We start from the raw sequence: 26,587 nt of genomic DNA, 5'->3' as shown, positions 1-26,587 counted from the left end.
TGAAGTTCTACCTGTTCAGGTTATAGGAGGGCAACAAATGGGTTTTGTGGTCTGTTAGGCTGCAGGTGATTTCCCAGAGCTTGATCTCAATTCACGTTTAGTGTTTGAACTTATCTGGTTTCCTGCTGCATCACTTAATCAAATCTCTGCATGTTCCGCTCCCCAAGGACAGAGATGTCCATTCTGCATCTAGAAACAGCATGCCAAGTAGAGCAGCCAAACTAATTGTTGGGAAAGCATCATCATCATTAGCTTATTGGAAGTGAGTTCATTTTTAAATCTCTTGTTTTCCATGTCAGCAAAATAACAGGATAAACAGTCTAATCAGCCAGTCCCTGGTGCAGCATTTCCTAGTTTTTCAGTTTTAGATATAGGTTGAGATCCTCTCTTTAAACTTGGTTTGTAGATATTTCAGATTCCAAGATGTTTTAGAAAGCAAAATTGAAACAATGCTGACTTGTTGAAGCAAAGATCTGATCAAAATGGAGTCTGATTGTGACCTGTGCTTCAAGGTGATGCTGAGCAGAATGGAGGATTCGGATCCTCTATCTCTACCCGTTGTATTGCAGGCAGTTTATTGGTCTAGTGGTTTCTGAAGTGCTCTGGCATGTGCTTGCCTATTATGTATTGCCAGTAGAGTTCAGCCCAATAAATGATATCATCGATGGTCGTTTTTGCTCCTAGTTGTCCTGTACTCTGCCCATCTTTTATAAATCGTAGTGTAGTGGTGGCTTTCTGCAATCCCTTGCTGTGCCTGTGTTGAGGATTTCTTCCTGCCATCTGCTTACGTGTGGTTGCGAATGCCACACTGCCTAGAATCCGCTTATACTCAAGCCCGGTAGAGTACCTGTCGCTTCCCTCCGTGTGGCTGAACTGGTCCTGGGTGCTGGTTCACTGCTGTTGACCGTATGCTGGCCCCTGTCAGCATTTCTGCTGCTGCTGGGAGTTTTCCTGACATTGGCCAACAGTTTCTATGAGGGCTGACAGCCCTGGGGAATAGTGGTGTGTAAAGAGTCCTATTTTGTCAGAGAAGTGTGTGTGTGCACGCATGCATATGTTTGATTTGGAGTGATGGGAGGGAGGAGGTGGGCATTAGCATCTAAACCCATCAGTTGGGAGGCCTGAAGCCCATCTCTGAGGCTCTGAAAAGAGAGACCAAGAGAATAAACTACTTCTAAAACTGCTGACTTATGAACTGCTGCTGTTACATCCCACAGTTAATCTATAAAAAGCTCTCTCTTGGTCTGCCTGAGTTCTTGTCTTGTTCACTTTTGGGTACATGATTAGTTTTTGAATGAGCAGGCATGACTATTGTTTTCATAAGTATATATTTAAGTCATTGTCTTAGAATTGGAGGTGCTTCTGTCTGTGGCTTTAACATCTGCTTACCTGCATGAATTTTTTTTGTGTGTGAACAGTGTTATTTGAGATGTAGGCTACGTGGAGATTTTTTGCACCCATATGATACATACTGTCTTAAGATTGTGAAAAGTACATTTGTATGTTTGGAGGAAGTATTGTGGGGTAGAGAGGGAAGAAATCTTACTGCAAGGTCCCTAGTGGACACTCAGTGTCCCTTGAGGGCTTGCACCCAAGATACAATCCTGTCTATTCTTTTTCCTGTCATCTGTAACTATACTACCAGCACTTGCCTCGTGCACTTGCCTCTGGGGTAGTTCTGCTTGGACTTGTACACACAAACTTCTGACCTTCTTCTGTGTTACTAGCTAGTTATACATTAAGGATAACAAGCTCCTGGAGGATTTGCAGGAGTATGGAATTTATACCACAAACCCACTGATCTCTTTAAAACTAGATTATCCTGATCTTATAACCAGCATGTGGTGGTATGGGTTATTTTCCTTTCCCCCTGAGGAGTTATCTTGCCTTCAGTTTCTACTGCCACTAGAGCACTGCTTTGCAATGACTCTGGGAAAGACACTGAATTTCTGCTCTGTTCTTGTCCATAAAATACAAGGTTCTTGGTATTCTCCCACCCTTTTCTCCAGGTCATGTGTACTTTGAGAGGTGTTCTCTATCTTCAGGCTCAACTAAATTAGTAATCTTAACTGTCAGTCATTGCAATGTGAATGGGGGTTACCAGATTCTCCTGTGTGCTGCAGAACCACTTGTCCTGCTAGCGATCTGACAAGTGACAGGTGACACTATTTTAATTTTCAGTAATGTTTTACTTCAAAGCCTTGCTCTACTGCTAACCTTTTTAGACAAATGAGGCTATAGGTGGAAGTCGTCTTTTCCTTTTCTTCCTGTGTTTTTCCTGATGATCCAATCTTGCAGCTGGGTTGTGGAGAAGAGGGTTAGGACCTGAATCCATGAAGCTTTTTCCTGCACTTGGGGTTGCAGTAGGAAGGGGACTGGGCACCTCCTCTGTTCTCCTGGGGTGCAGCACCACAGCCCCTCTGGGGACCTTGCACGCTCTTTGCTCTGACACCTTGCAGAGCAGAGTGAGGAGGTGCTGGTGAGGGACAGGTAGCTTGTGGTCAAACCTTCTCACTGCTGGAGCAGGCATGCGAGGGAGGATGTAGGTGGGCACAGGAGGGCAAGGCTGAGCGCAAGATTGGTATGGTGAGCACCACTGTAAAAATGACATGTAAATTTTAATGCATTGTACCAATACGATCTGGGTGTCTTAGAGAGCCAGTACTATACAGTTTGCTGGGCAGGTTCCCGCAGGTGTCAGAACTGGACTCTGCAGGCTTTAAGGTATGGTTAGATATGAGAAAGAAAGATAGGGAAAAAAGGGACATTTTTGTGGTTGCAAAACCCAGACTTATGTACTATTTGCAACATAAACTTTCACGTGGATAGGATTTTTTTTCCTGTGGTGTAGTAGGCCCCTAATAAATTGCTTGTAGTACAATACCTTGGCACAGTGAATGAAGAGGCCTACAAGAGGGGGTTGCACAGTGCTTTTTGTGGGCAGCTGATCTGACGAGAGCCGCTCATGGCATTATAGGACTTTGATCTGCATCTTGACACTCAATCTGTTAAAATGGAAGGAGACCTTGAAAGCTCATTCTAGGCTTGTCCTTGATATCAGACAAAGTTAAAACCAAACTAATTTCAAATAGGGGTTATATTAGGAGAACAAAGTACATGAAAACTCATAAATTTCTACTCTACTCTTGAAGAGTTACTCCTGCTCTGCAAGGTGGTGCCATTAGTGTAAGGTGTTGGGGTCACATTCAGGTCTTAAGCTGGCAAGTAATTTTGATTTGCTGCAACCTCATTACTGTGGAGATTCTTTGAAGGTTGATGCCTCGATGAAATCAGTATCTCTGTATGAGGTGTTCGATTACTGAGGCAGAAGAATTCCTATTAGCTGAAGCTTATCTCTCATCTAACCCAGAGTGAATGCAGTACGACTTTCCAGGCTAGTGTCTGTCCTGGGAAGAGGGTTGTATGGGGGCTAGAAGGCCTCAGTTAGTTTAAGCCCTGGAAATCTTGCAGCCATTTTCATTCTAGAAATCGCCTCAGATCTCCTCATGCCAGTGAAGTTGGGCACCAGCATGAATTAGCTCCAGTCTGTACTTTAAACATGAAGCCCCTTAATACCCTCACTCCAAGTAAGCTTAAAAATGATTACTATTAGCAGTGTGCTAGCAAGCCTTCAGCCAGTGGTGGCTCTTGAAACTGCCAGCAGCAGTAGGGAGTTTAGCAAAAGCTTCCTTAGTGGAGGAGGAGGAGGAGGAAGCCTGCACTGAAGACCTAATAAAACTTCCAGCAAGGAAGCCGCATGCACATGGGCAGTACTTAATTGCACTGCGTTATCAGCAAGACTGCCCTGCTGAGTACCTGTAGTGTGTGTGCGGTGGTTGCACTGTCTGAAAGACAGATAAAGTTACTGTATGGGGGAAGTGGAAAGAAACTGCATGAAGGGTGGTCAGAGGCACTTAGTACATTGAGTAAAGTGTGGGACCATCCCATCAGCTAATCAGTAACTTCTGTTTAGAAAAGCATGAGTCTGCTTGTCAGGCTGGAAATCTAAAGACATCTTTGGGTTAAGGGGAGGTTGAAGTAGAAAGCTAACACTAATTACTAATCTAAAACAACCATAGTGATTGTGAAACATTCCTGGGCATTAAGGAAACATTATTGCCTACCTATGGAGACAGCTCAACAAGAGGGAGGGACCTCTTGTTAATTGCTGGGTGGGTAACTCCTGCCAACTGCCTTTGGCTTCAAAAAAAAAAAAAGGTGCTTTACTCTTCAAATAGAACACTTGATGTTTACTTGCCACCTCATTCTCCCCTAGGGTTTGCACTAGAAAGAGTATTTTAAGACAAAGGCTGTCAGTACTGATGCTTTGTCCACCACTACTTAAACATCCGAGGAAGAGGAGATCTAATTGAGCTCTGAGTGTTTTCATACTCTGTAAAGATCTGATAGCAAATCCACTCTGGGCAGGGAGTAGCCATAACAGCTGAAGCAAAAAAACAAAAACAAAACAAAAAAAACCAGGGAGGGCAATGAGGGGATAGAAGGCTGACAATTTCCACCCTTTATGCAGAGATTAAGCTTTCAACTACTTGCAGATGAGACCTGCATCTAGTCATTGCAGTACTTTATTTCTAGGTGCCATTGTCCTTGCACTGAACTTCTTGCACAAGGGTGTCTGGTTGATAAACCCAATAGTTAAATATTTACACCTTCCAGTAACAGTGAACAACAGAGAGCTTGATGCTTGGTAGCTTTTATATTTGAAAAGTTGCTGCATTTTGCTAGGGTGGAGGTCTCCTGAGGGAGTTTTTTTTGTTGTGGAAAGTCAAGGTTCAAGGAGGTGTCTGTCTAATGTACCTTGAACTAATTTCAAACTGAAGTTTGCATGCAATTAGGTCCTGAGAACTATGAAAGAGGAGGCTTGTTGGTACAACTGCACTGCTGTGTTACTTATACAACTGCTGTGCTATAATTAACCGCACAAAAATTAAATATTACACCAAAGAAGCAATGTCAAGTTTGGGAGCTGTTTAAAAGTCAAACTTACTGGCTGGAAGTAGGTACAGGAAGGTGGTGGGGAAGGCTTGGAACAGCAAGTCCAGCAGCATTTGCAGTTGCTTATAGTGACTGCAAGCAGCAGCAACACTTTCTCTCTGCAGCCTGTGTCCTGAGTAGCTGTGTTGGAGCAGCTGACTGGGGAGGCTCTGACCTGTACGGGTTTGTCTGCAAATGAAGATGATAATGAAACATGATGAAGATAACTAAACATGATGGCTAGAGTGGAGGAAAGCAGGGTATAATTTTTAAAGTAGAATAGGTATGTTGGAAGAGCGCTCAAGTATAGATAAGCCCCCAGGACAGTAGTGTTGCATCTGTTCTACGTGCTGCATGTTTCCTTACTCAATGCAAGTGGAAGGAGATGTAAAGCTTCCTATAAAAATATCCTAATCTCTTAATTTACAGTTACAAAATGATGCAGACTTTCACTTAGTCTAGGGTGAGTGAGTTCTCCTAAACACTGAAAAAGTTCATTGTCTTATATACTCAGTTTAATGTTTCTACAGAATTTTAGGTAATAAGTATTTCTTCATTACTGTTTGGGTTAACTTATTCTACATGCTGAACCAGTTGCTTTGCTGTGAATTGTATGAACTTTTGTGGTGTTATAGTGATTGCATCTGGCTGAGTAATTTTGGGCTGTTGAGTCTTTATCATCTTTCTTCTTTAAAATCTATCATTTTGAGCCCTAAACTGGCATTAAACTTAAGCATCTCTAATGGCTTTCTGCTGGGTAGCTCTTGAAAGAAAAATCTAGGTGTGTCACTAGCAGAAACTTTGGCCAAGCACTTAGTTCTGACGGCTTTATAGTGAATGAGAGAACTTTATTTTTACAGTAACAGGGGTGGTGGGGAAAATAGCTTTTCTTGTGGATTATCTTGGCTGATGTCAAACTTAGATTAGGACTTGATTTTCCCAGATGGTATTTTTCCACTTCCTCTTGTGAGGAAGAGGGGGAATTAATAGGCTTCCTAACGTGTGTGTGGAAATGCTTTTTAAAGAACAAACAAACAAAAACCCCCAAACCTCAGGAAAAATAAACCACAGAAGTGATGTCACTTAAGCACCTGTTGGCTGGTAGATATACGCCAACCTTGAGCTTTCCTCTTAGCTTGTTACTTCTGCCCTCCACAGGATTCAAAGGTATTTATGGCTCTTCTCCCATGCATGTGTTTGAAGGTGGCGCTGTATAGTGTGTAGTGCATCTTCTTTAGACTTCAGTCCACAAACTTACTACACAAATCTGTTCTTCTGCAGAGCAACACAATTATTTTTATGCTTTCCTTTGCATAATATTTAAGAAAAACAAGAGAAACTCCTACAAAAATTTGTTTAAATTAGTTTTCTTAAAAGTTTGCTTGTAGGCAGAGACTTATAAACTTTTAAATGAAAACCACATAGAAGAAAATAGAAACTTTGAACTTTCCATTCTCATGGCCAGCTAATGCTTTCTTGGATGTGTTGGGACTTGTCTATATGTGAAGTTAATCAGAAATGGCTATTCTGTGGTAACCAACATTCACACCCTGCTGGAATCTGAATTAATTTTCAAGCTTAAACAAGTTCCATGTTTCCATTTTAAGAGCAATTAAGAAACTTTTTCCACCATGTTCTATTGAATTTTAACACAGTTAAGTCCTCTTTTGCATGTGCTGTATCTGGTGTCCAGAAACAAACCACACCAGTAACTTTCACGGTTCCAGCTAGAGCATGGTAACAGATAGGCATCACCTATCTTTGTATCCCTTCACCAGTAATTGCCTGCTAGCCAGGTACCCAGTGAAATCATGCCTTGCTGTTTGAAAACCCTCCTCTGTTAGGTGCTTAGAGGCTACTCTGTGTAATATTCTGCCTCACAAAACTGGAGTGCCTTCAGCAAGGAGCAGGACCAGCCCATGCTAGAGGGCAGGGGATGGGCCAGTATTATTTAAAGGTATTCATAGAGCCGTGCAGTGAGCTAGTTTGAGGAACTGATTTTTTCTGGCTAGGTCAGTTTAAACCTGTATCACTGTCCACAAGTCTGTGCTGCTCAAGGGTGGGAAGGCGCAAAGCACTGCTTTCAGAGGTGGTGCTTAACTGAAATGCGTGAAACTATAGCTTCAGTAGTAAAAGAGGGTCTGGCTGTCCTTTAGTTTGGAATCAGCATCTCCCTTTTTAAAGGAAAATGGCATTGTTCCAACTCTGAGCATTGATCCCTATTGCAGTATTGGAGGTGCTGTTCAATTTTGGAATCTGAAGTCAAGTCAATCTTGAAGCCTCAGTCTTACCTACAGCCTGACAGTCAGATAGTTTAGTGGTAGAAGACATGGCTTTCTGTGTTTCCCAGTTAATAGGTAGATAAATAGCTTTGCCAAAATGGTGAGTTTGGTATACTCTTGAGACAGTTCGGGTTGGAGTAGTGGTCACAAGTGGTAAGCTGTCACAGCACTAATTTAAAGCCCTAGGTGCTGCGTGTGCAGTTGCAGGTGCTGCTCTGGAGGGTCAGGTTTTGCTGGTGAGAAGGGAGTTTAGTCCAGAGGCCCAAACAAGCCCTTCTTGCTGATGGTAGGATTTTCTACACACTTGACTGAGATGAGTCCCTGGATGTACAGAACCAGTTTTGATTGTTGTCACCCAGCAGAGTTGAACTGACTGCCTGAACGGAGGATCTGCTCTCCTGTGACTCCTCCTGCCTGATGAATGAGCGGCACATCAAGTCCCAGGCAGCTGGGAAGTGTCTGCTTGCAGTTGTGGGGTTAAGGAAAGCCCTGGGCCACAAGCCACTGTGCTCTCTCTCTCTCTCTCTCTAGCTCTAGGTGCTCTGCTTGGTGTGTGTGTGTGGGGGGTGGTTGTGTGTGGGGTGGGTTTTTTTTGTTTTGTTTTGTTTTTTGTAGGATATGGCAGTTTGTAAGTCTGGCCAGGGAAGATGGAGGTGAGATAATGAACTGAAGTAGTCTACTGCAAGGTGTGCTTTTGTTTCCAGGCTAGGACTTTGTGTATCTCATCTGCTATCAGATCCATTGTATTCTTATTAAATAAGTCTTTTGTGCAAACCTTATTTGCTCAAACAGAAGGTATATAGATTTGCTGCCCCAGTGCTTCCAATTAGTGAACTTGTGCTTCTAGCTTCCTTCCAGTTGTTTATTGAACCGGGTGTTTGCTCCACAGCCTCTTTCCTTGCACTGAGCTTGACCTGCTTTCCTTGCACTGGTGGAGAAAGTAGGGCAGGCTTCTAACTTTGGATATTATTAGATGGGAAGTAAAAAGATATTCTGGATTTTTATCATCCCCTCCTAAAAGAGCTGACCTGTGAAGGAGTGCTTCAGGAAGCAGTTGGTGATGACAGGAGCCCTGATCTGCAGGAGGCTGGAGGACAGGCTGGGAGGTCTGGTCCCTGGCTGCTTGTAAGGATTCATTTGGCTGCAGATTGGGAGGTACAAAGAAAGGCTGCAGCTGCTGCGAAGCAGAGCTTGCAACTGGCAGTGCTGGCCCAAAAGTTCCCTAATGCAGTTCCTGTGTTATGGGGCAGAAGAGCCTCTAGGGTTGGGGAACGTAACCAGACCTCAGGCAAAGCCATGTGGTGGCGTGTGTGTGTGTTTGTTTGTTTAAACATAAGCAAAAAGCTTAATTTGCGGATGCTGCTGCCTCTGAGTGGCAACAAAGTTTGGCTCTGCCTTTCTTTTACATGGTCTTGGTTCTTGGGGGATCACAGGCACTGTTGGTGGAACTGCATTTTCAATATATGCTAGGAAGAAGCCAATGCTGTTCCCTCGGTCTGTGTAGTTGTGATATAATAGGGTTCAGCCTGAAAACAGCTTGAGCACTTTGTATTTGAAAACTGCTCATTTTATATTACCAGTGTTAGACCTGTATTTTACAGCTGTATCTTGTAGGCCAGATGATGGCATTGATTGCTGAAAACTAACAGTCAAAACAGGATCCAGACCTCTTCCTCTGTTCACCTCTTGAAACATGCATTTTCCTGGTGACCTGCATAAGGATTTTGTCTCTACCTTTGTGGGTGGATGGTGACTCTAGTAGTTGAGAATATTGTTCATTAATCAGCTCTTATTTAAGTGCCAGATATACTGTGTCTGTCATGAAAACTACCTTTAAAGAGCTGATGGGTAACTGCTGCTGTAAAGAATAACCAAAGGTTTTTGTCCTGACCTACCTCGTATGATCCCTTAAAATAGAACAATGCTGCTCAATCCAGCTTATCACAGCTTTGCAGCTGTATGTGAATAACCTATTTTGTGGCATGCTTTTTTTCTCCATTCTTAATTTAACCTATAATACTGTTCTTTTTCATTTCTTTCAGAATGGACTGCTGAATTGGGAATTATTGCAGACCCAACAGTACAGCACTGCTTGCTGCTTCATTTATTACTAGTTATTTAAATTGGACTTTTAATATCCTGCCAGCTGCTCTTCACACACACATGGTGCATTGTTGCCATTCTCGGAATTGCATCTTTGAAACCCAGACCCTCAGTAACCTTCATCGAACAAAGAGGCGACCTCCTGCATACGTTTGTAGAAGGATTTTTTGGACCTGCTGCCCTCTAGCTTTCTTGCTGGTGCTGTATTTCTAAGACACTATGGAGCCCAGTATGGAGTATTGCTTAGCGCAGGTGCTGCAGAAAGATGTTGGAAAGAGACTTCAAGTTGGCCAGGAATTGATAGATTACTTCTCAGATAAACAGAAGTCAGCTGATCTTGAACATGATCAGACTATGCTGGATAAAATGGTTGATGGACTGGCCACTTCTTGGGTAAATTCCAGCAACTATAAGGTAAGACTTTCCAGGTGGAATGTGATTAGTTAGATGTTTCATTGTCAAGTGTTGCTTGATCTAAATGAGTTATATGGTAGACTTTCTAACATACTGTTCTGTAAAATGATAATCATGCTGAATCAACCATTTGTATCCCATTTCTTGGTAAATAGTTGATAGTTGATGTGATATTGAGGACTCATGGTGGTAAGACTTCAGCAAGTGAGAGTTTAGTAAATGGATTTTTATTTGGTATTCATGCTTTTTGATATACAGATTTTTTGGAAATCTTGTTTGCCTGTGGGATGCTTTGATCATCCCAGTAGTTGGCAAAGCTGATGAAATTTTGTTATCTTAAAAAAGAAAGAAAAGGGGAGAAGAGTTCTAAAGCTGCAAAAAGTATATGTGTATACACACATGCACATGCTCTGCCAGTATCTTTTCACATGGTCACTGATTCTTGCTAGATTTTTTTCTAAATTCTGGGGGCAGTTAAAGTACAATTCATTGTTTTATTACAGTTAGCTCAAGACAGCTAATCAGCATGTGTCTTCTGTTGGATTTGATGATTTTGCATCAACAGAGATGAGTGAGACAAGAAACTCAACCACCTTGTTATCCCTATAGTGTTTTTTTCATTTCCCCACACTTCTTCGTGAAGAAGAGCTACTATTCCCATGTACTCTGGTTTCCTCATTGGAGAGGGTTTCTCAAGTGTGGTTTGGAAAAATGCCTGTCCTTGTCCTTTCCTGAGGCACACTAACAAGGCAAACAGGGCACCTAAGCTGCTGCTATAGGGAGAACTAGGGGATTTTGTTCCTTTCTCATGAGTCTGGAAAAATCTCTGAGGGTAAAACTTCCTACAGACCTAAGCCTGAAGCTAATTAACTGTGTGTTTTACTGTGGAGTACAGCTGTTAACTGGAGTTCTCTCCTGTGGAAGTGAAGGAGAGACTAGCATATAGGTTGCTTGTGATCTGGAGTTGAACATCCTCAGATTCATTTAAACTATATTTTTAATAGAAATTTTGATTGAAACAAGAATGCAGTATATTGGTTCGTGTGTTCTGTGCAGATGCACTTTTGCTCTTCATTTAGTCAACAAGCAACTGCAGTGGAAGCTGTTTGGCATACAGGAATGAAAAAAATGAGAGCCAGTACAAGCTTGATGGAGGACTATTCTGGCCCACAAAGAAATCTTACTTAGTTTGCTGTCAGTATCAAACACTATGTGTAATTTTCTGAGAGCATAGCATGTTCTTATTGCCCCTCTTCTTCCTAACTGGCTTTTTCTTAGGCTTCCGTGATTCTCAGTAGAAAGGTAACACAAGCACAATAAACTTGAAATTGTCATGAAATTTGCTGTTTGCATGGATTTTATGAACTGATACGGATTAGAGCTATGCAGTACTTTACAAATTAAACGTGATCCTTTTGAGGATAACTTGTTCTCCTTCCCAATCTGTCTGAAATATATACTCTCACAAAATCCAGTGTAGTATTCATTACCCGGTAACAAACTGGTGCCACTTCTGTGTTGGCGTGACTCCATTTCAGAGTTCATGCTGCTAACTGAACTGATTGTTCATTAATGTGCATATTCTATAGGTAGCATTTGCTGCGTTTGATAAGTTAACTTCTAATGTGCATAACAGAGGCCTTTCTCAGAGATGTGTATGGGAGGGTGTTTTGTTCAGTGAGGCAATAAAATAGAGGGTATGAAATGTTTAAGTGAGACAGGCTGACCACCTGGAGTTTGGTGATGGAGTGACCCTGCTTCAGTATCAGACCAAGACTTAGTGCATTGTCATATACCAGTCTCCATTTTGTTTTAGTGCCTGCATCTGTAATATTGTCACCTTTCTTCTTGACTGCTTGTGGGGGGTTGTGGAAACTCAGCTGTGCCTGGTGTTAGAGAGAACAGTGTAGCTGATGTGATCTGATCCAGTTCATGGATTAGTGTAACAACCCTAAGAGTGAAAGGCCAAACATCGCTGCCCTAGAGTAGCCATCTGGAGAGCTAAACTGCAGTTGTTTGGTCACGGTTGAAAAAGCTGTTATATTTGCAGTCTGTCTCTACTCATGTCGTTTCCTTGATCTGAAAAAAAAAAAAAAAAAAAATCAATTCAAAACAAAGATTGAGACCATCTGCAAGATTTGAAATTTCTTAACATTTCAGTGATAAAGGGTGCTCTCTCAAACTTAGGCTGGATTTGGATAACAGACCTATTAGCTTGGGAGAGGGTTCAGCTGATTCATGGCATCTGCCTGTCTGTCTGGGACTGTTCTAACTAAACAAATGTGCTTATGTTATCCCTGGGGAAACATCAGCCAGCCAAAGAGAAGTGACTTCTGTGTGGCAGTACTGTTCGGAGTTTAGACTAAAGGAACCCCAACTGATGATGAAATTACTAAGCCTTTACAAGGAGGGCTCAAGCTGTCTCCCTCACTGGTGTACAAGTTTGAGCTGTGCAAGTTGTGACCATGGTTGGTGGGTTTTTTATGTTTTGGGGTTTTTGTGCACTGGTTCTATTTTACCTGATGCCATTTTGTGAAATCTTTAACCTCAGCACTGGGAGGGAGATGATACCATCTTCTCTTTTGAGTGATGCAGCAAAAGGCAGTGATGGAGGGGAAGAGATGTTCCTCTTCCCTTGGTGCTATCAAAGTCTAAAAGCATCATGTATCAAACAGGAGAGGGGGACTCAAGATACTTCTAATAGCATTGAACTGTCAAATGGACACCTCAACACTCTTCTATCAAGCAGCGATGTGACCTGATCACTTGTCCCTGCTTCATAGCAGGTGGCTGCCTGAGGTACAGAAGATGCTCAGATCTTTTCAAGTAAAGGAAGCATGAGGGATGTTATATGAAGCAAGGCATTGAGGTCCTGTGCAAGACCCTTTGCTGCTTATCTATGCTTGTCAGGAGCACACTTGAATTGCACCCAGTAGGCACTGCCTGATCTATATTTTCCCAGTAATGCCAGTAGGTAGCCAGAGGACAGAAGAGAGGTGGAAAGATGGCTTCTCTTTGAGGACTTTTATTTTTCCCTGGAGCTCAGTTACCCGCAGCAGGGAGTCCATGTTTGCATGCCTGCTAGGAGTTGTGAGGTTTACTGGAGAGACTGGGATGGAGAACTGACTGCAAGACACTACTGATCAAAAGAGGAAATTTTCCCCTCTCCCTGCTTGATTTCTCCCGCTGGCTTGTTTGCTTGTGTGTGCTGTTTCAGAATGGTGGTTCTGCTGGACTCCATGTTCTCCCCTACTAATCAAAAAGATTTTTTCAGAGCTTAGAAACTCTCAACAGTAACAAAGGCCTGCACTGAACTGTCAGTCTTGATGTGCAGCAAACCTATGCAGTGATGTCCAGTGCTTTGGCACGTCCTCTCAGCTTCACAATCGTGAAGCAGGGGGAAAGAGCTGAAATCATCAAAAATATCCTAGTGAACCATCTCACTTTGAGCTACTTCTGGCAGTTATTAGGTAGACAGGATCTCCTTACTCATCTGTAACTAATGTGGCTTTCTCTAGACCCAGGCTATGATGTGCCATTGAAGTTTCACATTACGGTGTATAAGTGTTTAGGTATATATCTAGGATCTTAAAGCGGTCTTTTATCAGCATGATATTCCTAGGGGCAGCCTGAGGTTGGGGAGCAGCAGGCAAGAGGTCACTGCCAACCACCAGGAAAGCACTGTACCATCTAGCAATGGGAGATGAGGGGTCTCGCACCTTTCCTTTCCCTGCAAGGTGTAGCCTGTGCTGTCAGTTTAGTTTTATATTTTTTTGGTATTGCTGTGGGTTTTTTGTTTTTTGTGTGGGTGGGGTTTTTTTGTATTTTGTTTTGTTTTTGACTGGCAACAACTGAGAGTGAACTCTGCTTGGAGAGATGGTCCAGGCAGGATAAAGGTCCATGTACTTGAGCAAAGGTCCTCATCAACCTCTCATATTGCAAAGCTTTAGGAGAGGCTAGTTCAGATTGAAACGAGGTGGGGATTACCAGTAAGGAACTGGATGAAACTTTGTTTCTGTTGTGCCTCTGCAGTTAGAAAGATTTTGGACCTGCTCTGTTCTCACTGTGCACAGGATCTTCTTGCCAAGGAGGGTATCTCTACATGGCAGGATCCCTTTGCCCCAGTGCAGCTTGATCCATGTGTGTGAGGCTCTGTGCCCAGTGGCTTGCAGGATTTGGCTTTGACTATAAAGGGGGCAGCTACAAACTAACCTGCGTAACAGATTCTGGTGGCTGAGGACCTTGCGCTTGCAAAGGCCTCCTCGCTGTACAAGTAAAGCTGTGCTGGTAGACCCAGTCCCTCGCGGTGTGAGCTGTGCAGGGTTGTGTATCTGGGACCTGGTGTTGATTTGTGTTTATGTATGCAGGACTTCTGATTTGGTTATTTTAGCTCCTAATTGATTTTGTTACTTACAGGGGCATCACACTCCTTAAAACAAAATATATGGTGAAATATTACAGGGAAATTTTATTTCTCGTGACAAAAATGCTAATTATGTTAGGGAAAGCAGCCTTGCACTCTCATCTATGTCTGAATCTTAAGCATTACAAGATCTTGCTTCACTGAGCTGAAGAGAAATAAAACTTACATACATAAATTAGTTTTCTTTCTTAAACTGTGCTTTGAATAATTTTTGGCTTCTCTAATTGAGGGGTAGAACAGATGGTGCAGGCTTAGTTTAAAGTGGTGTCCATTAGAGTGACTTAAGCTGATGAATGGTTGTTCACTATAAGCATACATTTGTTCTCTATGCCATATTTATTTTGGTTGAAATTCAGTGGAAGAAATTTTGATTTAAGAAGTAATTATCAGGCATGGTTATGGGTTGATATGATAACTTGGTAAGTGTGTTTTGAGTGTTTAGTGCACAGGGAAAAAGACTTTGGGGATGGGCGGGGGGGAAGGCAGGTGGTAAAGGGTTTTCAAACAGCTGCTGTTGTTGGCTGGTGAGTTTTAGGAAGCTGATGAGTACATGAAGATCAGCAATACATACATTTATTCAGCAGTTTCATCCCTGAAAACTTCTTTACCGTGAAGCTATGAAATTGCTAGTAAGAATGAAGATAAGTTAAAATTATTTTGATATCCAGGAGACATGAGAACCAGATCATGGAGGAAGAGTTGTCCTGGAGGTCTTGGCTGAGAGTGCATCTACTGCTTGCACATGCCTATATCTCAGAAAGTATCTTAGCAAAAATGGCCTCTGACTCCTCTTGTTGCCCAATTAGAAGGCGCAAAAGACTCACCGGACTTTAATTGCATTTGCAACTTCATGTGCAGTCCTTGCCTTTAGGTTCTGGTGCTGGCATGCTCCTAATCTGTGGGTTTTCCTGCCCTAAACTATGAAAGAGCAGAGACTTTTGGCTCCAGGATATCCAGTTTCCTGTAGGCATTGAAATGGTCAATTCCCAGCACACTCCCAGTCCAGCTGGTCAGTCAGTTTTTTCTCTGGCTCACTTCTCTGGGGTTCTGGTAGCTGGACCTGCCTTTCCCATGCTTACCCCTGGGTATGGTAGTTTGACCTGGTTATGGTGCAGCTCTTACCAGTTTGGTGTCAGCAGTATGGGGAGTGCTAGAGAGACAGATGCCGAATGGAGCTGTAGTGGCTGGGATAGACTGAGTTTAATATTAGCTTCAGTCTTTCATATTCAGGACAGGAGAAAAAAACCCAACTGCTGTAGCAAATCAGCATTTAGGCTTTTCCTGTGGGCTTTTCTTAATGCTTCTCAGGTAACAATGACTGGCCCTAGCAAGAAGGGTTTTCCTTTCCCGGCTGGGCTGGGAAGAACTGGAATGGAATAGTAACACTTCTTAGTTGTTTTGTATATGATGTGGATGTACTACTGATTGCATTTAAAAAAAAAAAAAGTTTGTGAGCCTGAGTGTATCAGACAACAATATCTCAGCTGTTTACCAAGGTGTTATGAAATCAAATATAAATAGTGAGAGGCCACAAAATCTCGAGTGTGAAGAGTGGAGACCCAATGCTGAAATAAATAGGGTAAAAGTTTTTTTTCCATAGTGGCGCACATGACTTGACAGGTTGGGTCAGGCCAACGGTCTGTCTAGCTCAGTATCCCATCTCTGACAGTGGCCAATAGGAGATGATCAGAGAGGAGCAGAAGAATGGAATATAGAGTAAATGTCTCCCTTGCATATCCTTCCCTCTTGTAGAGGTTTGAGCCCATGAATCTGCCTTCTGCCTGAATTTATATCTTCTTCCTGTAGGATTTTAGTGCTGACACTAGTTTGGGCTCAGAACATTGTATATGGCTTGTGCAGATGGGCACAGACAAGTGGGCCCCACGGAAGCTGGGGGCTGGATAGCTGGTTTCTGTTGGTGCCTGCTGGTGTGGCTGCCTCTGCATTGGTGAGACCAGCTAGGCAGTTTGTTGGGACTGGGAGTCTGGTCAACACAAAACAGACTGAGCCAGCTTGGCTTATCAACATCTAGGTTACTAAATTGAGAGGATAAAGCTATTCCTTTAATGCTGGTGTAGTGTTTCAGTTGCGGCACTTCAGTGCTTGTCAGTAGGGTTTTTTCAGAGGTGCGTTTTTCAGAGGTGCATTTTGGGACTAACATGGTTTGCTATCTCTTGGGAAACCTTGAGTGTACTAGCTGACTACAGGGTGTTTTATGTTCACGGCTGAAGCGTCTGTGGAAAAGGCAGATTATTGGGGATTTATTTCCTTGGAGATAAGGGTGTACTAATGCTATTGTACAAGGCTTTATTGGACACTCCTCTGGAATGTGTTGTACAGTTCTGGTTGCCTATGTCCAAGAAAGAGGAATTCAAGCTGGAACAGGTGCAGGGAAGGGCTAGTGTGGTGTTCAGTGGGTTGGAGAGCCTGGCTGACCAAAGGAGACTAAAAGTTTGGCTTGTTTAGTTTGCAAAATGAAGGCTGAGAGGGAACACGACTGCCATCTATAAATACATCAGAGGGGTGAATATCAGGGAGGGGGAGCAACTCTAAGAGCTGAAGGGCAAGGTTGGCACAAGAACAAATGGGTAAAAACTGGTCATGAATAAATTTGGACTGGACATTAAATGAAAGTTTCCTACTGCAAGAACATTGAGGGACTGGAAAACTCTTAAATAGGAATAGATACAGGCAAGAAATCTATCTGGTTTTAGGATAGATCCTGTGAAGTGGTTTATATACAAGATAGAATAGGATTATCTATGGTGACAGGGAAAGTCCATTTCAGGCATTTTTTTCCTCTGGTAGAGCAGATATAATGCTTTACCTGAAACTACTCTGATGCTTTGAATAAGCATGACTATTTATTTTAAAATACTGCTTTTTGGTCTTTAGAAATCCCAGAGTGACTTACAAAAATGGTTCATGCTATGCCTGAAAGTCACTTGCCTGTTAGTGCAGTGCATTTATCTCTGGGATAGAATTAGCAGTCATTCATATGCCCGAGCGATCCAACTACCCTTGTGCTTAGTAGGTAGCAGGATAAGGCGGGGGAGAATCTTCATCTTCTCTGGCACTGTGCCTCCTAGCTGAGGATCAGTACTTGGACTGGGGATTAGTTGCAGTGCCTGGGCTTGTGGGCGTCTTGATTTTTTGCGAACTTGATGTGTGGCTCTGCTAGGAGCAGAGACTCTAGGATGGCTCTGTGGGATTCTCTTGTTCTCTTGATGCTGAAAGAAATACTCATCTGCCCCTACAGTCCCCTCACCAACACCAGCTTCACCTGCCTGTTGGTTTCTCTCAGCTAAAAGCATGCCTGCTTTTCCATGCCTTCACTTTGTGGGATACTCTTGAAAGCCATTCTTGTCTCACTCTTTGAACTTCAGCATGGAAAATCACCTAGTGAGAGTCCCATAGGCAGTGGGATCTAGTTAGTTGCCTCTGACTTTGTCTAGTTTTAATTAGGTCATTTTGTTGTAAGCAGAAGAGTTTTAAGAAGCCTCCTTTCCTTTGGCTTTTTCTGTGTAGATTTGCTGGTGTCTAATGTTGTGGTTTTCCTCATACTGAAGTGTTTTCTCTTAATGGAACCTCTTCTCTTCTACTTGGTTACTAATATTTGTAAGAGTGTATTTGGGATTGCTGTTTTCTCAATCGCATTTGATTGAAATTGGTCAAAAAATTCAGGTGCTACAGGGAGAGGAAGGAGTGTATGGATGATAGATGGATATTGCAATGATATAAACATCTTAAAAGTCAGCTTGAAAACTACCTGATATGCAGTAATAGAAATGCATGCATTTCTTTCACCCTGGCATATCTCTGGTTTTTATCTTCTAACATGTCTTTAGCATTAAGTGCAACTATGTTAGTTTTGGGTGGACCAGCCCACTAAACTAGGCTGTTTGGTGCAGGGATACTTTTTATCTTAAAGTGTGATTCTGGCTTGGTGACAGCCCCCCTTTAGCAGTCACAGTTTGAGACTGTGAGCTAAGGTTCCCTGCATGGTAGGAAATTCAGTTCAAAGGATTGCAGGAAAATTCAGTTTGCAAGGGGCCTCAGGAGGTCATCTAGTTGCATCTACTGTATCTGTGTTTTCAGCCAAAGCCTTGAAACTTACTTCTTATTTGGTTTTCTAACAAAGCTGATGGGAACATAAGTGGTCAGTGTCACAATGTCAGAGGTGCCAATGTGAATCAATTCCCAAATAGATGCCCTTAGGATGCCTGTGACTACGGGATGGTACAGATTTGGTTCATCTTAAAGATACATGAGCTAACTCTAAGATGAGCCGTCTAAGGTACTTGTGACAATCTAGCTGAGGCTCAGCACAGTCTGATTTGTCCCGTTGCTTGGTTTGCTCAGAGCTCCAGGTTTCTAATGGCTGGACTGCTAGGTGTGCGTGAGCTAGTTCGTGTAAAGCTAATGCGTATACTTGTATGGCATGTGCTGTCTGCTCTGTGGCTATGTCTTTAAACATAGGGAAGATGTGGAATGCATTGGAGTCTTGTAGTCTCTTGTATTCTCTGAGTGAACATTACCTCCCACGAGCTGTTCATTACTTTCTTCCTAGATCAGATCTCTCTTTAACTAGACAAAACCTGCTATGTTCCTCATTTGGTATCGCTTTTGTGCCAAATATGAAACTTTAAAACAAAGCAACATTTGAGTATTCTAGTGTTAGAGCAAAGAGTCCCAGTTAGCAGACCATGGAAGGCAAGATAATTTTTTTTTTTTTATAGCATGACTGGGAGTTCAGCCAGAGGAAAGAATGTGTAGGATTGGGCCCTGAATTAAATGAGAAAATTTCCATGCTTAGTAATACTTTTTCATCTTCAAAAGTAGCTCTTTTGAGAGAGTTTTGTGAAACTAATGGAAAATAAGGCAGTAGTGTCCCTTCCATTCCCTTCTTGTGGATAGCTCTACTCAGACTGGGAGGACATGCATACAAGTAGAGCAGGATCTCTTCTGGGAAATAGAAGTATTGTTGGGTTAACTGTGGCATTACTACCCTGTCAGGGTAAGAGCGTTAGTGCCTGTATGGTAAATGGTTGAGAACCTAATAATAGCGAATGGAAAACCTGAAGTTGCTTCCATTCAGTGTATTTTGAAATTCATGTTTGAGGAATGTCTGCGTTTGGTGTAAATGGCGTGTTAGAAATCAGCTGTTTTTACTAATTGTCTTAGTTCTTTGTGTCTGTTAGCATTTTTTTTTTTTTTCAGTTAAAAGATATATTTTTGCCTTGTCTTCTTGTGACTCCCCATTTGACAGCACCATAGTCATGTTAGGTCTAATTGGAGATCTTACTGCAAATGGAAGCATTACTGCTTATGCAGTAGCATGGAACAAATGTCTGGTTTTACCAGTTTAGAAGAACTTGGTGTCTGACAAAGTAGTGCTTAAATAAAGGGGATGTTGCTTGTTCAGTACTATTTAAAGCTGAAAGTTATAGGCTTCTACTGTGCACCCACCACCAAAGTTACCTAGTGGAGCCAATGTTAAGAATTTATATCTTTCCTTTAAGAATATGGACAATTCTGTAGCTTGCATATTGGAATAAGAAATGCACTTAAGTTTTGGAGGGGATCCTATGGACAGCATATTTGTGCATGTTCTTATATCTGTTTAATTAGACTGCATTCCTGGGGCAGATTCTTGGGGTAGTCTCCTAGCTTTTTTTAATTAAGACCCTGGAGAAGATAGTTGTGTAGCTTGCTTGTTTAGTTCTGCAAAATTTGTAGGAGCACTGTAGTGTACCCTGAGGAATGAAGGGCGCCACTGATGTGTTGCTCTTATGTGCATGCCTGAATTGCTTGGCCCCTAGAAGGAATTTCTCTTGGAATAATTTGATGATCTATAGAAAGCTGAAACTGCCCACAGGTTTCAGGAGGTACTTGCTCTTACAGATTGGAACATTTGGTTTTCTTTTCTGTCTGGCTAAAGCTTCTCTTCCAGGTTTATATAGGCAGCCTTCCTGGTATGTGCACTGCCCATCTCTTTTACTTTATCCATCCCTTTGTCTCTAGAAAGTTGCTACCTGTAAAATGTTGCTGGACTGTGAATAAAATAATATCACATCTGCTTGTGAAAGCTTCTGCCAGCTCCAGCTTCCATCAAGAGCCAAGCTTCCTGATCACCCTTGAAGAGCTCTGCTTCTTTCTTGGTGTCCAGGTCCCATTCTCTTCCTGTAATGTAATCCATCTGTTTGTGCATTTTAGAATTGTCTTTATACTGTTGTCTTCTGGAATTTCCTTTCGTACTAAGTTAGCTTAATGGAAATTAATGAGGAGCCTTTCCCAAGCAGGAGGGGATGTGTGGAGAAAAGGGCAGCAGTGCTTGTTTGAGAGCTTCCACTGAAAGGTGGGGGGTGATGAGAACAGGCAGCACAGATGACTAGGAAAGCAGGAGCTGACATTTCAGACCAAACGACATACCCTGAAGGTTGGAGGGATGAAAATGTCAATGTTTGAAATGTTAGAGAAGGATGGGGGTGTAGAAAGAAGGGGCATCCTAGCCAAGATACCAAGGTAAGAAAATTCTCTACGGTGTTATAAATGGGGCAGGTCTATATTTGGCAAAGCTAAAAGGGAAAGGATATGCAACAGCAGAAGTGTGTGCTACTGGTAACCAAATCAGGATTTTTAGCTGTTTGGGATAGATGGGAAAGGCTTTATCTTAGATGCTACATGAAATCTTGCAAAGTTAGAGACTTAATAAACTACCAGAAGTGTTCAAGTTCCTAGGCAGGGAGAAGTCCCACTTCTCCTGTGTGTCTGGCAAGTGACAGTGGCTAGACATGCAGCTGCCAGGTGTTAACGAGATTGCTGACTGATCTTGCTTATTACCTGTCTTAAAAGGCTCAAAAATGTGCCAGTTGTGCACAAAGCTGATCTGTCTCACTCACCACTTGTCCCACTCAGCATCTTACTCCTTCCCTCCCTGTTTCCACCACTGCATGTTTTGTTTGTTCGTTAGAACCCCCCCCCCCCCCGCCCCCCCCGTGTTTGCCTTGCCTTGAGTTTGTCAGCTCCTTTGGTAGGACCTGTCTTATGTTGGTGTTCACAGGCGGGGACAGTGTCCTCTCCTGTCCTGACAGGAATCTCCTTGTCCTTCCTCAAACAAGAGGTGGTGGAGAACAAGGGCACTGTGCCAGTGGCTAAGATTGTGTAGCCTGTTCCCAGTGTGTGATTTGAGTTTCTTTGTCATTATTGTTGCTTTTTAATGAATGTGAAAGAGGAGACAGCTGGGGTCCATAAGGAAAAGCTGGCTGAAAGGAGAAGAGTTGGGAACAGAGATCAGGCCTAAAACATGCATGAGTGTCTGTAAGAATGAGCAATGGAAAACAGTAGGAACAGTGGGAGTATGGAGCAATGTGAGGAAAGGGTCTAAGGAAACTGGAGGAACTGGGCCTGGGAGATGAATAGGCAGAGCTAAACAGAATTGGAGGGGGAGAGAAGCTGGAATGTTTTCACAAGTTTTACCCTCTCATTTGGCTTTCCAAAAGATTGAAGGAAGATGTAATCAAGGAACAGGAACAAATTAAGGCATGTTCCAAGGCTTTGGCAAGAGGGGCAGTTGGCTGTGTGTTTATGTATATTACCAATGTCACAGCTGGGGGAGATGGAGAAGGAACAGGCTTTTTGGGTGTGCGTTCTGCTGGATTGTATGGGCTCAGCATGCCTGAGGGTGGAGGCTGGTGTTCAGTGGTGCTTATTGGGGCAGCCCTTGCCTTGGGGTCTCTTCATGCCTTCATCAAAGTGTACAACACACAGCCACTCATCAATTTGTTTTTGCTGCCTGTGCTATGAACTGAAGTGGACAGGCATTACTTCTTTCCTGTACACTTGCCTTTTTTCTTATGTGAATGTGTGTAACTAGTTAAGGATTCAGTTCTGTGAACAGTGTTAGCAATATTTATAGAAATTACTTTTCTTTACAAGGAACATTTTTCTATTGCCTGGAAGCTTTTTGCTATTGCTTTGTTCATTGTGGTAAGCAGAAAACCTGAGGACTTTAGTGCATGCTTTTTGAGGCAGTAATACCTTTGAACAGTCAGCATACTAGCAGCCTAATGTGCCTGGGTGAAAAGTACATCAGTCAGATGTGTCATTTCTAATACTTCTCCAAAAGGTCCCCAGTGGTAAGAAAATGAAAATGTCTCGGGGGAAGTTTGTGCCTTTTTTAGGCTCCATTGCACTTCAGGCATCTTTCATTGCCTGCTTGGTGTAAATCCTTGATTAACTGAGGTAGAAGGAAGGGGTATAAATCTCCTTCTTCCAGACCTTCCACCTCTAGGACCAAAAATTTAAGACAGAATTGCAAAGGTTTGCCTGCAAAGGTTTCCTTGAGCATTCATTCAGTTAAAGGTGATAGGGGCACAATATTTATGTCCCCTGACAGCAGTATTTTGGTGATCATGGTGTCAGCCTCCCATACAGGCTACTGTGTAGGTGGCTCTGGTACTGACCTTCCTAAGACTGCACTATCCAGCAGGACTCTCAGAAGTGGCAACCTTGTTTCCACCATTGACAGTGAGTCTCTCAGAGGCAAGTGCTGTTTCTGTCTTATTAATTTTTATGTACTAACATCTCAAGTATTTTCCAAGATACTTAGGGTAGGTACTGGAATGGATGTGACTACGTAGTTTGTGCCAAGACAGACTTGCATAGTTTGGAGTCCCCTTCTTTTACAAGGCATTCTCTTTGTACTTTGGAGGGGGGGTGGGAGGGGCGGGGAAATCCTCTTCACCTGCTAGGTCGTTTTGTCCAGAACGTTCAAGTCCTCTAGACTTTCTCCTCCTGTCATTGGCATAGGACCATAGGAAGCCTTGCATGTAGTTGCCAGAACCATGCATCTACCGGTATGTGGTGCCATTTGGGAATTCTCAAATCTAGGGGAAGTGTATGAGTGTTTCATTATATGCCTGAATTAGTTTCTTCCTCCGCCAGGAAAGGGAGGTGTGCTGATGGTGTTGGACAGTGGGATGAGGAATGCAAGCACACATGTTCTGCCTCTGCTCTGGTTTCTTCCCTCCCTTCAGAAGAGGCAAAGCTGCCTGCTTGCACTGCAGACTGAAGCACAATTTATGGCCTGGTGAGCCTGGTGCTTACTCCAGATTCTTTAGACATTTGCCTTGGTCTACATAAACCTCTTGACAAATTTTCCAGACTTCTATTCATTGTGTGCTGTTCCACATTGTGTGGAACACTTAAATGCGTGTGGTAAATCCTAGCTGCTTTATCCTATTTGTCTGCAAATACTTCTGGTTACTAAAGTTTCATCCTGTGGGTTCAAGTAGTCCTACCTTCATCCAATGTCAAGCTCCTTGGTAGTGGTAGCAAGTGATATTCCTTCCTCCAGGTGTATTAAAGTTTGACCTCACTGTATAAGATGTTCTCTCTATCCTTACCTTCCCATTGTGCCTGGTTTTGGAGAGGGAAGAAAAAAAAATCAGCTTTAACCTTACAAATAAGTATATCTTTTTTTACACATTACTGACACAAGAATGTTAGTAAATTATGAAGGTGTTAGAGCACTGAAGGATTTTCACAAGGCTTAGAGAGGTTTGAGTTAAATCTGATCTTACTAAGAGTCATCCTGTGGTCACAATTTTCCTGCAGGCAGTCTTGGATACACCAGACGCTGCTTCCAGATCTGTGATTATTGTACATTACTGTGAAAGCTCTTTCTGACACTGGTGCTAGAGTACAGGTGCTAGTTATCAGAAAACTTCTTTTTGAGGGAGTAGTTTGCAATGAGTTGTCTGACCTTCAGACAGTCAACAGTCAGTCAGCAGTACCTTCAAGATTCAAGAACAGCATTCAGGTCTGTGGAAGTCTGCACATACGTTCCCCAACAAGAAATACAGACTGCTTATATCAAAGACTCCTATTATTGAACGGTCAGGTTCACTGCTGAAGTGGCAGATATTTCTGAGGAGAAAATCCTCTACATCTGTTGCTGTGTAGTCTCACCAATCTCCTTCAATTTAAGGGCAGCAGGTTTGACTTCTCCACTGCAAGGAAACTGCTAATTTCTGTGGATCTTGTTCTCTTTAAGGATCCTTCAGAGAATTAAGTGTTACCCACTAATGAAGGATCCTTGCCTTACAAAGATTAAAATTTGATTGTTGTGGGAGGCCTGAGTCCCTTTGAGCTTCTTACCAATTGCTACCTGTTTCATCTTTTAAGGTCAAATTTATTTATTTATTTATTTATTTATTCTCCCCATTGGCCAAGATCCGGAAAGAACTGTGAACCTAATGCAGTTTACTGCATTTTATGGAGTGGTCTTGAAACATCCTTGAAGTTCTTATGTGCTATCTGAATTTCACTTAACTCCGTTGTCTACCAGTGTTTTCTCTGTGGCATGTACCATGAAATGCTGCTCTCTTTAGTTTATTAAATGTACGAATGTTTCTTTTTGCTTTATCAGGACAAAATATTTAGAAATCTTCTAGTCTTTTCACAGATGATGAGGGAGGAATTAAAGATCAGTCAGTTAAGGCAAATGATCTCTAATCCTTCTGTGTCAAGGCATGCAATGCTAGTGGAGCAGTACCCGGCTACAGAGGAGTTTTGATGGTGTATGCAGCAATACAGCCCCTTTGCAAATGTGTTAGTTGAGTACTAGGTAATAACATTGTCTTTCTCACATGTTTACCCCTCACTGTGCTATCACTGAGGTATTCAGGGCTGATGGTAACTGTGACAGCTCTCTTACAGGCATCCCTGAAAGAGTCTTCTGGTGCCCACTTTTGGGAGGAATTACTGCTTGGGAAGTGTAGCAGTGCAATGTGATGTAGCTGATCAAATGCTTGAACAGAAGCTGGTTACTTCTCTAGGTGGTAGCTCTGTTACAAAATTTTAGGTGGTGAAAAGCTCTGCGAGGCTGACTTGCTCACTGCTTTGTCTGTGGAGAGAAGACATTTCTTATGACATGGTGCTGAAGTCATCTAGGTCATGGGTTGCGGGGATTCCCCAGGCACTCATTTCAGTAAACATAAAGAGAAGGGGAGTGGGATGAAGGGAAAGGATCATAAAGTTAACATAGAGAGGAACTTGGATGAGCTGTTGGAGTATATATTAAATATTGTGTGGGAGTACTTCAACATTCCAAATGTTTTGCATTTTCTGCTTTTAACCAGAATCCAAATTTATCACAATTGTTTTGCAGGACTGCATTTTATGATGATCCCAGGACTGTTGGTCCAACATCAGTACAGTTTGGTTGGACTAAGAACTGAGGGGTGACTGGGTGGGGTGGTCCTGCAATCTATTTTGTGCTTCCAGCCAAAGGAGCTCATTTGGGGCAGCTGAAGCTCTAAGACACTGAGCAAAGGCTGTGCTTTGAATGTATGAGGTGACATTTACTGCCAGTGGAGAGCTGTGTATGTGGCTGTGCCTCAGAGAACTAGTTACTGTGCAGACTAAGTAAACTTGGCAGTTAAAAAGGCCTGGATAAAGACACAGAGAATGTGAGCAGGAGTGCTTAAGCAAGGAGTTGGAGGAAGAAGGGAACAGCTGATCTGAGGAAAGATGGGAATAGGAGGAAGGATGAGAGTGGGGTAGATGCTTTCCCTACAGGGAGATGTCTAGTGGTGACTGACATGTGGCAAGCGACTGAGGAAGGGAGGGCAGGTTCTTGCATGCTTTTTTTTTAATTGAGGTTGAGGTAAGTGCAGGCAAAGAGAAGAGGCTGAGGGCAGGGCTTTGAGGAGAGGGCATTCATCAAGGGGGGAGGTGAACCAAGCAAAACTTTTGGGAGGTCAAGGAGATAACTTGAGCCTGTTCATCTTCCTTCTGTTTCCTTCAAAGCCTTCAGCAGTTGTAGGTGAGTGGCATTTTCAAGTTGAGAGGAAGGAAATGAAATGTGTTACTGGTGGTTGCTTTCTGCGAATCAGAAAGGCACTTGTGATAAGTGAGAGCAGTAGTTTTGATAAATGAATATATGCCAGAAAACAGCCCTGGCAGCCAGACTTGGCTCAAAGGCTGTGACTAAAATAAAAATGCTCTAAAAGCTGCTTTTTTTAATCAGGAAAGGTGTGGTAGGGTTGGGACAATGGGAAATCTGGTACTTTAATGGCAGCAGGATCTGGCTGTTAATCAAGTGAGACAAAGCTCAGATTGACCCTCCTCCAATGTTGTGCTTATAGCATGTCCCTCAGGCAGGCTGTCCAGAGAGATGGGACAGTCTTGGATGAACAATCACAGCTAACTTGGACAAAGATCTGTGAGTCTAAGTTTTGAAGTAAAAACATACTGGTGCTCTTAACACATTGGTTCTTTCACAGCCTATTAAATGTGAATTCACAGCAGAAATTTTGGCTTCCATGCCAATTACTGTGGCATTGTGTGAATGTGGCATCTTTCT

At 42.7% G+C, this 26,587-nt stretch overlaps 1 protein-coding gene across 1 annotated transcript in view; it reads left to right on the top strand.

The window, feature by feature from the left end:
* Nucleotides 1-26,587, top strand: part of CLASP1 (cytoplasmic linker associated protein 1) — a 197,316-nt gene that overhangs the window by 3,412 nt on the left and 167,317 nt on the right. The window contains exon 2 of the mRNA XM_067299284.1: nt 9,320-9,794. Coding sequence (XP_067155385.1) covers nt 9,600-9,794 — 195 coding nt within the window. The 5' untranslated portion in view covers nt 9,320-9,599. The remainder of the gene's footprint in view (nt 1-9,319; nt 9,795-26,587) is intronic.

Source organism: Apteryx mantelli, chromosome 6, assembly GCF_036417845.1.
Source record: "Apteryx mantelli isolate bAptMan1 chromosome 6, bAptMan1.hap1, whole genome shotgun sequence".
NCBI classification, from domain to species: domain Eukaryota; kingdom Metazoa; phylum Chordata; class Aves; order Apterygiformes; family Apterygidae; genus Apteryx; species Apteryx mantelli.
Note: the sequence above shows the minus strand (reverse complement) of the source record. Positions and strands in the feature narration are given on the sequence as shown.